Source organism: Styela clava, chromosome 15 (genome assembly GCF_964204865.1).
Source record: "Styela clava chromosome 15, kaStyClav1.hap1.2, whole genome shotgun sequence".
NCBI lineage: Eukaryota > Metazoa > Chordata > Ascidiacea > Stolidobranchia > Styelidae > Styela > Styela clava.
Genome location: NC_135264.1, coordinates 16,464,357 through 16,477,952, shown reverse-complemented (window position 1 = coordinate 16,477,952; position 13,596 = coordinate 16,464,357). Strand labels below are relative to the sequence as shown.

General features: G+C 37.3%; 2 protein-coding genes across 2 annotated transcripts; one reads left to right on the top strand and one right to left on the bottom strand.

Moving 5' to 3' along the window:
• Positions 1–3,859: 3,859 nt before the first annotated feature.
• LOC144411868 (uncharacterized) lies at positions 3,860–6,003 on the bottom strand. Its single transcript, XM_078109521.1, has 2 exons — positions 5,932–6,003; positions 3,860–4,601 (listed from the first exon to the last, which is right to left on the bottom strand). The coding sequence occupies exons 1-2, from the start codon at positions 5,933–5,935 to the stop codon at positions 4,219–4,221; spliced, it is 387 nt and encodes a 128-aa protein (XP_077965647.1). The 5' UTR covers positions 5,936–6,003; the 3' UTR covers positions 3,860–4,218.
• A 5,715-nt stretch (positions 6,004–11,718) lies between these two features.
• On the top strand, positions 11,719–13,380 carry LOC120334674 (uncharacterized). Its single transcript, XM_039402175.2, has 3 exons — positions 11,719–11,804; positions 12,156–12,278; positions 12,961–13,380. The coding sequence occupies exons 1-3, from the start codon at positions 11,738–11,740 to the stop codon at positions 13,338–13,340; spliced, it is 570 nt and encodes a 189-aa protein (XP_039258109.2). The 5' UTR covers positions 11,719–11,737; the 3' UTR covers positions 13,341–13,380.
• Positions 13,381–13,596: the final 216 nt, after the last annotated feature.

The following is a 13,596-nucleotide window of genomic DNA, read 5'->3' as shown; positions in this document are numbered from 1 at the left end:
ATTATGAAATTTACTCCGGCTATTTGTACTTACTTTTCAAAAGTTAAACTAATAAAGTCTTAAATATACTCCAGATCCGGGTAATGAAAATTTTGACTCCAATCCACTATTAAATTATGAAATACACTTCGGCCTCGAGAGCTAAAAAATGAAACTCTGATATTATAACCCTACCTAATATAACCCTAATCTTTCTCCATTTGAGCTAATTTTAACGATCGCTATTCAACACAAACGGCCGCCATTTTGTTTGTTGCTCATAGCCGAACGTCGGGTACCTAGCCATGCTAGTGGGCCGTGACACTCGTTGTTATTACTTATGTTAGGGAAAAGTGGGGAAAAGTTATGTTAGGAGGAAATGGATGATATTTTTATTTCTGTAACAATGACCCATCAGCAAAGATGGGTCAACGATGACGTAATAGTTTCTACAACCGTTCAGACACTTCGTTCGTTCAGGCAGATATTCAAGCATGGTTGTAAATTTTTTCTGGGATCAGAGGAGGGGGAAACCCCAGACCCCATAAATTTTCTAAACTGTTTTCTTTATTCCTCTTACTTCGGGTGAGAAAAGTTTGATTGCCGCCCAAGTACCCTCGAATCTTCCAGGGTTCGCGAACCCCAGGTTTAGAACTCCTGGCTCAGACAGATATGCAAGCATGGTTGTAAATTTTTTTGGGGTCAAAGGTCGAGGACACATACATTAATGAGGACATTAAGTCTGTTTACCCTGGATGAGGTAAGTCAGATTGACATCAATCATTTTGTTGTTCTGTTTTATGCAATTATGTTTATGTTAGGATAACTTTGAGTCAACATTTACACTAATTTTCTAGCTAGTCTTTGGATACCTCATTTACGCCGAAAAAAAATTGCGATTTTGACAACGTGATCTAACAGAAGTCTTTACAATCGTGTTATTTTGCCAGCTTTCATTCTCCCAACTTATCTCAGACTATGATAAAATAGGTCATAACCAACCTTCAAACTGTTTCCGCGTTCGCGCATTAGTTTCCATGTTTCTGGATGGTCTTCTTTGTCTTCTAATACCTTAATCACTTCTATCGTCGATTTTATGACATCGGCCAATTCGTCTATTTGTTACAGAAAAATTGTTCCGTTTCGGAAGCGCTGAAAAACATGAAAAAACGTAGAAATAAATTGAAGCCACGAGTTTCGAAGGAATGTATTAAACCAATAGTTCCCAACAATTTGAGGAATTTCGGATTAAGAAAAAATATTTTGAATTATTGCTAAAATTATGTATCTACTTCTACTCTATCGAATATTACAAGTTCGAATATTCGATTCGTTTTGAAAGACAGCACTTCCTCGATTAGGATTTAGCATAAAATTTACTTCCAGGCTAACGGAATGTGATTACTTCTATTGTCTGGTACAAAGATTTTTTCTGTTCCAATCTTAGACATAAAGATGAATATATTTTATACCTTTTAAGCACGGCCCGAGGATAAGGTCCACAATTGAAAACAAACCAAGCTTACGCGAATATAATTTATCCGCAAAGGAATGTGCCCGACCTTTCTAAGCGTGGTAATTTTTGAAAAAAAATCGACTCTAAAAATGCGAGAAAATAGCTCGGATTTTGCCAAAGTTGCATATACGTATTGTTAAAATAGTCGCTCGAAATAATTATTTTTTACTTGCTAGCTCCCTTAAAGCAAAGCCGCAGGTTAAAGCACCTCCCTTTACTAATTGTGAAACTCTTTACCCCCTCGATACGCATAAAAATTGCTTTTCTCTCTATTTTTCAATATTGAATGGACCATTGGCTACTGATAAGCCCAACTCGCACTTTGTCGTATGTACAGTTTCTAGAAACTGATGTTCGTTTTAATTTTACTGTTTTTGCATCACATGCTGGAGCTAGAGTGCTTGATTTCATGGTCTTTTCAGTGTGGAACACTAGCGCCCTCTGGCGAGTTACGGAAACCAAGTCAGACTGTGTCAAGGTGAAAGTATCCGACAGTCTACTCTAAAGTAACCGTCATCATAGGCGCATAAGATAACTGACCGTTTTAAAAGCATAATTAGATATTTTTACGTGAATAAGTTAAGAGTCTTTGAGAAGGACCAAGAAAAGTTTAAAGGCACTTGAAGTACGCGCCCTCAAGTTCTTCTACTGGGCGTAGCATGACGATTTTTGCATATATATACCGTAATACTCCTAACCCCCACTTTAGTAAGTCACCTAAGAAGTACATCTCTACGACGTCACAATCACGTCATAGAGCTTGCTAAAGTATAGCTACGATCGTCCGAAGTGACATCTGTTCTGTGTCGACTATAATGAACTCACTAACGGCGGCGATCTCTTTTCCCTATCGGTATCGTTACGACGAGAAAACGAGAGTAATAGCTGTACGTTTACTTGGGAGGGCGGTACTACGTGATTACGTCGCTGCGACCTCGCAGCGATGTAAATTTTCAGATGGGGGTTAGGAATGACATATGCAAAAATTGTTGAGCCAGGCCAACTAGAAGTACTTGCAGAGTGTACTTCACGAGCCGCATGTGCTGTACTAGTCTTTCGTCACGCCTTTTTTCTCTGTACATTCAGGGATTCTTGTTATTAGGGACAAATAACGGAGCTCCCGAAGAATGTGCACCAAGATGGCGCACAACCTGAACATATTATGTGTACCAGGTTAGGGTTCAGGCTGTGCACCATATTGGTGCACACACTTTGGAAGCACCCGAATAAAAACCCAAGCGCCCTATTGGCAATAAATAGGAAACCATATCTAAACTGAACAATATGAACCCGTACAGACCACAGAAAAAATTTTCACCATAAGCAGCAGTTTATTTGTCTTAAGAGTTTGCAACAGACCCAGTTTTTACTGCAAACAAATAAGACATACATACACAAAGGCCAAACAGCAAACAAGTTGAGCAAAAAAAAAAATTTATGCAACAAAACACATTAGACTCATTTGAAAGTGAAACACCATGTTTCCCCGAAAATAAGACCTAGCCTGAACTTTAAAAATTATGTTAAATAGGCCTTCCCCTTTGAATAAAGCCTAGTCAATAGGGCGAACGTTTTTTTCACCTTGTCGATAGCAAAAAGTCTTTTCTACTCGTTTCAAATGAATGATTAATAATCTTTGTTAAGCAGTCAATTTAAATAAAAACGTGTTATTTATGAGTAAATGGATATCGGTTTTCCTATTATATATATATTTGAAAATCTCGTAATTCTCTACTCAGTACTCAGTTGTTTTTGATAAATGAAAATAAAAGACATCTCCCCAAAATAAGCGTTATTTTGTGGAAGAAAATTGGAATATGACACTGTCTTAATTTTGGGGAAACACGGTACTAAATTTTCCGTAGCGACGGTAAAATAGTATATTTATAAAATAGTATATTTAGTGCACCGCACTAAAAAAATAACAGAACCCATTTAAGATATATTGTATAGAGATAACATTCGCGCAAAGCATCCTAGATTTCGGAAACTTTTGGTTACAATCATACACAAACAGAAGTTCGAGTGATGAATAGGTTTTTCTTCATTTTTGAAAGTAATTAAGAATTTCATCAGTCCTGTTCATTCATTTTTTGATCACCCTGATTTCTGAAAGTTTCAACAAACGTATAGGCCAGATTTTTACCGTTCAGGAGAGAAAATTTAGCTTAGTTTTTAAGTAGCCAGAGCGCGAGTTGCAAGCACTACTACCCAAAAATTCCATCGAAGCAGTGGTTCCTCAAAGTTAATTGACCGGATGTAAAAATTAGAAGCTGAATGATATAACATGGGGACTGGAGAGAGGTGCCGAAAGGGCTGATACGCATGGAATTGAATTGTCACGATTATACACGTGCTTAAACTTTGATAATGACGTAAGAAGGTGAAAACATAGAGTGGTTAACTAAAACCATTTCACTCAAGTTCGTCGTGCCATATTAATTATGCCATATGAAATTCAATTGTTACGATTATGCACTTGCTTAAACTTTGATAATGACGTAAGAAGGTGAAAACACAGAGTGTTTCAATTTGAACTATTTCACTGAAGTTCGGCGGGCCATAGTAAATCGTTAAACGGACCGTAAGTGGCCCGCGGGCAGCAGTTTGGAACCACTGCGATAATAATCTTTGATGCAACGAAGTTGTTATGGGTAGTGGCAAAATAGCTATGAGCATTCATTAAAAAACTACTGGGAAAGCATTGTGTATTTTATGAGTCTTCAATGATGATAACGCAGTCTTCGCATGAGCTCTTTAGAAAAATTTTTCAAAGCTTCCGACTTGTATATTTCTGGGATCTGACTATATATCTTCATGATATGCCACAATATACCACCAATGTTTCCTTCGCACGCTGTGAAAAGATAATGAAGTATCATTTTCTTTACTGGGTCATTTGTCTGGCCGAGAAGTCGGTTAAGCGCTGCTCTCAGATTCTCGTCTTTGCAATTTTTCAGAAATTTTATCAGATCGTCGATTTCCGTCCACGCCTTGTCGGGATTATTAACATTTTTGAACAAATTTGCAATCGGGTTAACCTTTCCATCTATGAATTCCGCCAATTCGTCTATTTCGTCGGTGCAAACGTCTTGTCTTGGGAGCCCTGAAACCGTTAAAAAATTTGCAAAATACATACAAATATAGGCCTGGACAGAGTGGAATTATAGGTCAAAAATCTTGATTTTAAACTCTCATCCCCGCGGTACTCCTCGCCAAAAGTGTAATAGATTGGGTAGGAAATAGAAATTTTGAAAAATTACGGTTCTCCCAATAATAGAAGTTTTTTACGTTCAGTTTGCTTATACAAAAACCCTGCTCCTACCGCGTTTCCCCGAAAACAATTTCCTTGTTTCAATTTTCTGTCGAAAAATAACTCTAGGGCTTATAATGGGAGGACATCTTTAATTTTTATTTATCAAAAATATAACCAATCAAATTACGAAATTTTCAAAAACACAAAATATCGAAACCGATATTCATTTTAGGTTATATTCACGTTACCTCAACTCATTGAATCTTTCCCTTTTTCCAACGTTTTAGATTAACCATTTGAAAGGTGTAGGAGAAATTTCTTGCTATTGACTATAGGTCTTATTTTTGGGTAAACACAGTAGTTGTTCAAAAAAATCATCCCACAAAAATCTTTGAAATACAACAAATTAAACTAGGTTTAGGCGAAGCGATAAACCCTGTTATGTTGGCGTTTAGATACCTATCACCTAACCAATTACCGATGATTATTATTCATGGAGCCCCACAAATGATTTATAAAATTAAAAAACACATTGTCATATACTGAATTACGTCCTTGAGCAAATTGAAATTATTCCATTTAATGACTCTCATGTATTTGCTGCTTTGTATTTCAAAATATTCAGTATGTTAATAGATGAACGAATAGCTCGCGGAGCATCTATGCTTTTCTCAAAGAGCTCTGGGGCTTTGTATGGAGCACTCTGAGAACCTATGAAACCAAAGCTGTAATGCAGGGGTAAGCAACAAGCGCTCGCGGGACACAACCCGGCCCGCCAAGTCTTTCAGTGTGGCCCTTGTCAGCACTCAGATTTTTCCCATCGAACACAAAATTCTATTTGGAAAGTTTAAATTGGCTTAAAAAGTCGTTCATATGGATAAAATACATAATGTTTTTTGCTCTTGTGGCTGCCTTAAAACTTTCGTTGCTGTCATTATTACTGTAAGCTAAGCGTAAGGCTAAGCGGTAGCCTTTCATTGTTGGAATTTTTTATTTCGTTGTGCATACAGTAAACTAAATTCTGTGGGCCAGCTAGATGTCTGAATTTGGTTATATAGCCAACCAACAAAAAAAATTTCGAACGATTTTTCAATTAAATTAAGTTACATATTAGCTTCGACCAGTAATTACTTATCAGCAAGCTATTTAACATAAGTCAAAATTCATAAATTCGACTTACCCATTGGCTTTGGATGGTAGATGCTTTTTTGCGCATCAGAAGTTGGGAGCAGAGCAAGTATACCTGCCGCCATGAAAAGATTCGCCATATTTTGTCCACTTCGTCCAATATGCAATTGAAACGTTCAGCTACCTAACCTACTATATATCTTATCGACAGATAAGTTGAAAGTCACGCCCTAGGGCAAATCAACATCTTTAATTATTATTCGTTACTCGACTCCAAAAATATCTTTTAGAATCTTTATAAATTTAGATTTTCGCAATTAGTCCGTACCAGTGTGAAAACCGTATGCAGCATATTTTTTACTTATTCATGGTTGTCCGTGGTTACCGCTGACTCGTCGAAAATACGCCTATCGTTGAGTTGTCGATCAATATAGCGCAGTTGTTAGATCAAGAAACGGAAACGTGCGTCCCGGCAAAGCATGTTGCGCAGTCACCTGCTCTTATGAAAGTTGTATAATTTCTTAGAATTGCATACAAAATTAAATTCACATTTTGAACTTCACAACATTTAAACTATGTTTTGTTAAAGTATATTATTGTTTCTTTTATTTTCGATTCAACAATATCAGACACCATTAAATTCAACACTAACTAAAGGTAACTAAATAGAAGGGCACACGGACAACAATCTACTATTTATTGGAAGTGCTGGAATTGTTCTGGTTCGGCAGTGGCCAGCACAGTTTATACCACTCTGTGTGAGGAAGGGTCAAAGTTTGAGAGCCACTGGTATATATATTCGATGATTGTTCACACGATAAGTGAAAAATCTTAAACATTTTCAAAATTGCATAAGGAATTCATCGATACCATATATTGTTTGGGCCTCACAGACGTATCAAATGAAGTGAAAATACTTGAACAATTACTGATTAAAAAACAACAAACCCGGTTGAGATATATTGACAAATGACTTCATAACAAAATTGAAATTGTACTTCATGGACACCCTGCATATATTGCTGGACACTGACCGCTCAAATTTTGACGAATTCATTGAGAAAGGTTGGCCATTACTGCACTAAGCCATTGCAACATTGCAAGATTCATGTATGCCATCGTATGTAGCAAACAACAAGTCTTAAACCTCGTCAGTTTACAAACTGAGATCTTATATTCGATAAAACTTCAATCCGCAAACAAAGCTGCAATTTTTATCTGTTATTCATAAATTTATTTATTTGAAGTTATTGCCCGATTCTGTATCGTGTATTTTTATTTTATTGTGTCATTTGACTGTTTTTGGTGGACGGGCGCGTATTTTCACGTTTTTAACTTTTCTTCAAGTTATGCCCGTCCTCCAGGTCCTCTGTGTTTTGTGTTTGTTATTGTTTTGTTTTATACCAGAACGACCGAAATAAAATTGATTGATTGATTGATTGATAAACGCGACTTGCGGAAACCACCGATAAACCAATTTTTTTTTTTTCAATTTTTCTAGTTTCACTCGTATCAGCTATACGGATGGTACCGTTAAAAATAAACGTCGAAAAACATTATAGTTTCTAAGAATTAAAACTGCAAATTAAAATTGAAAATAAAATGGCCCCGAACGAACTCGCAATTTGCAGCGAGGAGACTACTAAATGCTGGTAGCCTTGGCTAGTTAATTCGGTACTCCCGAAGTATGTGAACCAAGATGGCGGACACCGGAACGTAGTATGTGTACCAGGTTAGGGTTAGGCCATAATTTCAGGTACAGATACTACGGGAGTTATTCGGCTAGTCCCCGAACTCGTAATAGAACTGAAATAAGGAAAATTGGAATAAAATTATGGCCTAACTCTAACCTGATACACATACTACTTTCCGGTGTCCGCCATCTTGGTTCACATACTTAGGAATCGACAATCGACGTTGGTTCACATACTTCGGGAGTACCCGTCAGTTTAATGAAAGCAAATAATAACACCGCTTAGCAATCAAATTCAGAACAGCCTACAAATTCACTAATACCCCACGAGGTTCTACATACAAGAACGATGCAATAGGAAACACTTTACGCCAACTAGTGGAAACATCAAATACATAAAAAGTCAGTACACAACATCTCAACCTAATAACTATGTCGTCAGAATTGACATTGATTGAAGCAGGACTATGACGTCAGAAACGGCATTGATTGCAGCAGGACAATGACGTCGGAAACGATATTAATTGCAGCAGGATTATGACGTCACAATCGTTATTGATTCAACAAGAATGTAAGGTCTGTACCAGTATTTTTTCGAAGGGAAAAAATGGGGGGGGGGGGAATTACCATGCATTGTTAAGTTACAATGACCGCGGGAACATATTGTTAATGAAATTTAACTCATTACGTGCCACTTACCTGGCCCGCCAGTTTAGGTAGACGGAAATTTTTGGCCCCTTTTGACCAGTAAGCCATCGGTTCTCAAGCAGTTCTCCACTTCTATGCCACAGAAAATAGTGCGCCACGAATCTATTAAAAATGGCCAGAGTTATTGATAAATTAGTTAAACTTTGATCGAAATGAGTTTTTTGTTTTCCTTACAGTTTGCCCCTTTCACAACAAAGTTAATAGGCCACAACATTTTGGTGCAACAAAAATGGGCCATTGAGAACCACTGCCCTGGGCCTTTTTTCTTAAATTTGAACTTTTTCATTTCACCACTGACGCATTACTAATACTGTATACTCACACTTGCAAATTTGGCTAAAATTTACATTTTTTTTCTGAATTAAACTCTCGCTTTCTGTTATCGAAAATACGGCGCTCTCGAAGTATGTACACCAAGATGGCGCACAACCTGAACCCTAACCTGGTACACATACTACGTTCAGGCTATTCGCCATCTTGGTGCACATACTTCCGGAGGTCCGAAAATACATCATACAACGCGGTTTAGTACTCAGATGATTTTTAACAAATATTTCATTTTAACTGATTTTTATGCTGATTTTCCACTTTTGCTTCTGTAGCACTGTTAAAATTGTTCATAAAATGTAACTTATTTCAATAAGTGTTACAGAATTTTATGTGCAAATAAAGTGAAAGAAAAAAGGTTGAGAACCACTGCCCTAGGTTTAATTTAAATTTGAAAATTTCACCACTGGCGCTTTACTAATATGCTTATACTTGCAAATTTAGCTAAAATTTACATTTTTTTTCCAAATTCAACTCTTGCGTTTACTGTTCATACTTTACTTTCTGCTTTCGAAAATACATCACATAACGCGGTTTTGTACTTTGATGATTTTGTAACAATTACTTCATTTCATGTTTATGCTGATTACGGAGTGAAAATAACTTATGTTATAGTCATATAGGAAACGAAATAAATGAATAAAATTTCCCCGCACCTGGAGACGTCACTTTGTAACTAGCATCACGAAGGTGTTTCCCAGTTTTCAATGCGAAAAAATTCAGTAATGTAACGTTAATATTACGACATTTGTATTTTTGTATCCAATTAAAGTGTCCAGCTGCACACTAACACAAATGTATTCCTGTAACGTTTCGTCCGAACAAAGTCAGACTTCCTCAGACAAGCAGTTTACAACAACAGTGCTGTGAATTTGCGAATGAATTTGTGAATGTTCAGCATCGTAGCTAAGAAGAGCAGGTTCCCAAATTTTTAATTGCCAAGTTTGGTCAGCTACTGGATCCGGCCCGAGGCCGATGAACGTGAGTTTCAAGAGTCGTGGTAAGAAGTCTTGGGCCAAATCCGGTCCGCTAGATAATTTAATCTGGCCCGCTTGATGCTGCCACAACCAAACTAAAACCAAATTTTGATGTTTTCGTAGAAAATAGCTCAAGCAAATTGAATGAACTGTGGTTACATTTAGTTTTGGCGCGAGATTTATTGTTTCCACTTTTGCTTTTGTAACACTGTAAACATTGTTCATAAAATGTAACTGTAACGTCATAAATACATGGCCCGCCATTTTGTTGGCCCCTGGTTTAAAAACCCTGCCCTCCCCTGGTCTTGAGAGGTCTAAAAAGCGTTCCCAGCTACGGAAAATTGCTATCTATAATACAAAAAAAAATGCTTTTTTTACATTTAAAAAAAAGGGGGGGGGCGGTTCCGACCCTCAACACCAGGGGTGAGCAATGTTTTGGACCAGGGGCCTACCTAGGTCGGCGAGCCATGTAAATTTGAAGACGATGAGTGTAGCGTCCGAAGGTGTGCGACGGTTTAACTGGGGTTCAGTGGTTTCACCACTGTTGCCAAAAAATGTCTGTTCACGGAGTCTAGTTTTCTTTTGTGTTTTGATATTTCTAAGTTTTCTTATATGGTTGATAACTAAATTACTGCTCTATGTAATCCTGATACCGGTGCGTTTAATTAATTAAATTATTACAGTAAATACATGCTTGAACAGCGATAATGACGTAACACACCAAAACGCAAACAAAGTCTGTTGAACACTATTTCACCTGAGATCGGCGGGCCATTTCAAATTGTTACGCGGGCCGGATTTGGCCCGCGGGCTGCGGTTCGGGAACCCCTGGTCTATACTAATCTATCTATTTTTAAAATTAGTAAGATATACGTTAAATAAACGAATTCAAGAATTATTACTCGTTTTTTTAAAGCAAATAACTTTTCCTGGAAAACCAAGTGCGGTAGCCAAGGGCTATTTCGATATGTAATGTTTTCGAAACGTAACATTAGTAATATGAGTCAAACGAATTACCTCTGTTGTGTGGATATATATACGAAGCTGTATGATTGAAATTTCCAAAGCGATTTGATGTGGAATCGTTGATTGCAGGGGTTTCTAAACCGCGGCTCGCGGACCAGTTACAGCACGCGTAACGATTTAATATGACCCGCCGAACTTAAGTGAAATACTTTAACATGTTTTTACTTTTCGCGTTCTGGATACAGTCAATTGCTATGTCATTATCATAGTTCGAGCATTTGTATATTCGTAACAGTTCAAGTATACCGGTATTTTAATTATACGTACCGTACGGTATCGGCCCCTCTCCCGGTCGGTGGATATCCTTTACGGTTCGAATTTTGGCGCCCAACCAATATCAACTTTGGGAACCCCAGGAATTTTCAATTTCGAACTCAGGCTTGAAGGTTTGAATCTCGCGAGGGATAATTATGTGCAAACGGATTGTTCGATTTTAACGGGTGTAGGGTGGTTCACGTACCCATTTTAGACTCGGTGGTTGGGGGCATCGTGCTAAGCACCTTTAATTACCGTGCATGGGTTCACATGTTCGAATCTCGTGAGAATATTTGTACGCAACCATTGGCCGGTTACGGCTTCTCTCAGAGGCGTTGGTTGTTGAGCGCTTCTCGCTGGTAATCGAGGTGGGGTCTGAGTTTTCATTTTGAATTTCAGACGATCAGAAAAGTTTCTTTCGTTCAGACTGAGTTTATTTCAGGATCGTAGCGTAGCTATAGGGGACCTTTTTGAATTGTAAAAAAAGGTATTTCTGTACCATACAAAGCATTTTTTTGTGCTTTGCAACCTTGTTATACAGATTACTGAAGACCCACGTTTTCCTGCGTTTTCGGCCAGTTAGCTATTACGGTCCAACTTAGCGATTAAAAATTTCCGAAGCCTCCTTCAGAAAATGGCTCTTTTAGAAGATGGCTACACCCCTGCTTCCGTTAAAAATGCAGTGTTTTCAAACACAGGTAAAAAAAACTAAACAAAATTTAAGGTTTCGAACTAGTAGTATAGGTAGAAGTATAGGAGATAGGTAGATATAGTAGAAGTATAGGAGATAAGTTTCCTGTATGAGTGAAGTATTTTTTGAACACAGGTAATAAATAACCCAAAATTTTAAGGTTTATACTGGAAGTTACAAGATGTTATTATTTTACACTGTCATTCTTCTAGTAATCGGAAACTATGTAACGGAGTCGGCAAATGTTGGTAAGTATACCCTATGCCTGGTATACAATTATGATATGTGGAATCGTGCTTTGGAATTATTTTTTTTCGTGTACAAGGGGAGGGGGGGGGGGTGATATCTATGGGCTTTCTTATATGGTTGATAACTAAATTACTTCCCTATGTAATCCTATGCTATGGAACAAATCACAACTAGAAATTAGCAAAACGATCCACCCCACGCCAAAGAGGATTTAAACTTTTTGTTGTTGTCATATGACCGAAGACGGAGGTTTGTGTCGGGGTCAATATTATTTTGTTATAGACAATGTTTGGAATATTTTAGATTAGACTATAATTCTCCAGCAATTTGCAATTTCATTTTATTCACAGAGTTAACTCTATGTCCGAAGGTTTATTGTGGACCTAACGCAAGATGCGTAGTAAGGAATGGTGAGCAAACGTGTGAGTGTGACCCGGACGCAAACAGACTTCCCGTATTTAATGAGTGCATAGGTAAGTTAGTATTACAATACGTACTGGGATTTACAGTCCAGTGCAGGGCTACTCAACTGACGGGCCGCGGTCCGAATCCGGACCTTTCGAGTATTCGTTCGGACCGCACCTAATTTTTTATTTTGCATCATTAGCCTCACTTTTGGAGTTTCCTTTTATAAAATCCATTTTATATATTTGAATATATATGAAAAGAACTATAACCTCGTAATAAACAATCTTTATTTGCTAATGATTATTAGTCGGCTGAGGAAGTGCGTGTTTAAGGATGCCGAAATATAATTTCTCAATAAACAGGACCCAAATATTTTTGAAGTTTTGTATGCAGATCTTCGGTAAAAATAGTTGAGTAGCCCTGGCCTAGTGCAGCGTTTCATGATTGGAAAGGTATTTCAACCCACCCAGGTATTTTACTGTTTTAGTTGACAAAATTTAAGTTTGTATTTTTGTGCAGTACCACTTAAAACCTTTACTTATATAGTATTAACTCGTATAATTAGAGCTACTTTTTTGGGAGTACTGAGAATTTTCGATTCATTATTGTCTATCCGATTCAATTCATTTTGAGTAAAGTGGTGAGACTGGGTTTCGAACCGAGAACCTTTGAATCATAAATACAACACCGTTACTACACTACGTACTACGTAGTTCACTAATCACTATTATTATATTAATATTTTAGCGGACACGAAATTTTATTGCGAAATGATTTTCTATGAAGCAATCATGGAGGAGATCTTAAACAGTGCTGTTGAAACTTTACAAAAGAAAGGAGTCGAAAAAGCGATTTCAGAAATCACAAATCGCAAAAAAGCGATCAGCCAATGCGATTCAACGAAAGATAACGCAGCTAAAATTGATAAATTTGTGAAAAGTATGACATATAGCGGTCAGAAAATAGAACTAGGGATCATCGTTTTCCTTCGATCTATTATAGACGAGACACAATCAAAAACTGATTTGAGTAAAGTGATAAAAGAGATTGAAAGTGACAAGAAATACACAAAAAATGAAAAAGATTTACTGAAGAAACTGAATGAACTTTTAGGCCGTAAATGTTAAAAACTTATTGGACACGAAATAGAATCTGGATCGTTTTGTCATTTGTATTTTTGTTCTTGTTGCCGCGGTATAAAAAGAATCGCTTTTCTGTTTAATTACTAGACCAATTGTTTTGAGATTTTCAGTGGTTGAATATTGCTGCGTGGGTAACAGGTTAGGGTTAGGCGATAATTTTTTTTCAGTCCTATTATCAGTTCGAAGACTAGCCAAGAGCCTCCCGTAGTATTTATACTTAAAATTATGGCCTAACCCTAAC

What these genes read in the sequence shown, in the direction of transcription:
- LOC120334674 (XM_039402175.2), top strand. Translation starts at nt 11,738, where the DNA reads ATGTTATTATTTTACACTGTCATTCTTCTAGTAATCGGAAACTATGTA. An exon ending in AACGGAGTCGGCAAATGTTG is followed by an intron (nt 11,805 to 12,155) that starts GTAAGTATACCC and finishes TTTTATTCACAG; the next exon opens with AGTTAACTCTATGTCCGAAG. An exon ending in CGTATTTAATGAGTGCATAG is followed by an intron (nt 12,279 to 12,960) that starts GTAAGTTAGTAT and finishes TTAATATTTTAG; the next exon opens with CGGACACGAAATTTTATTGC.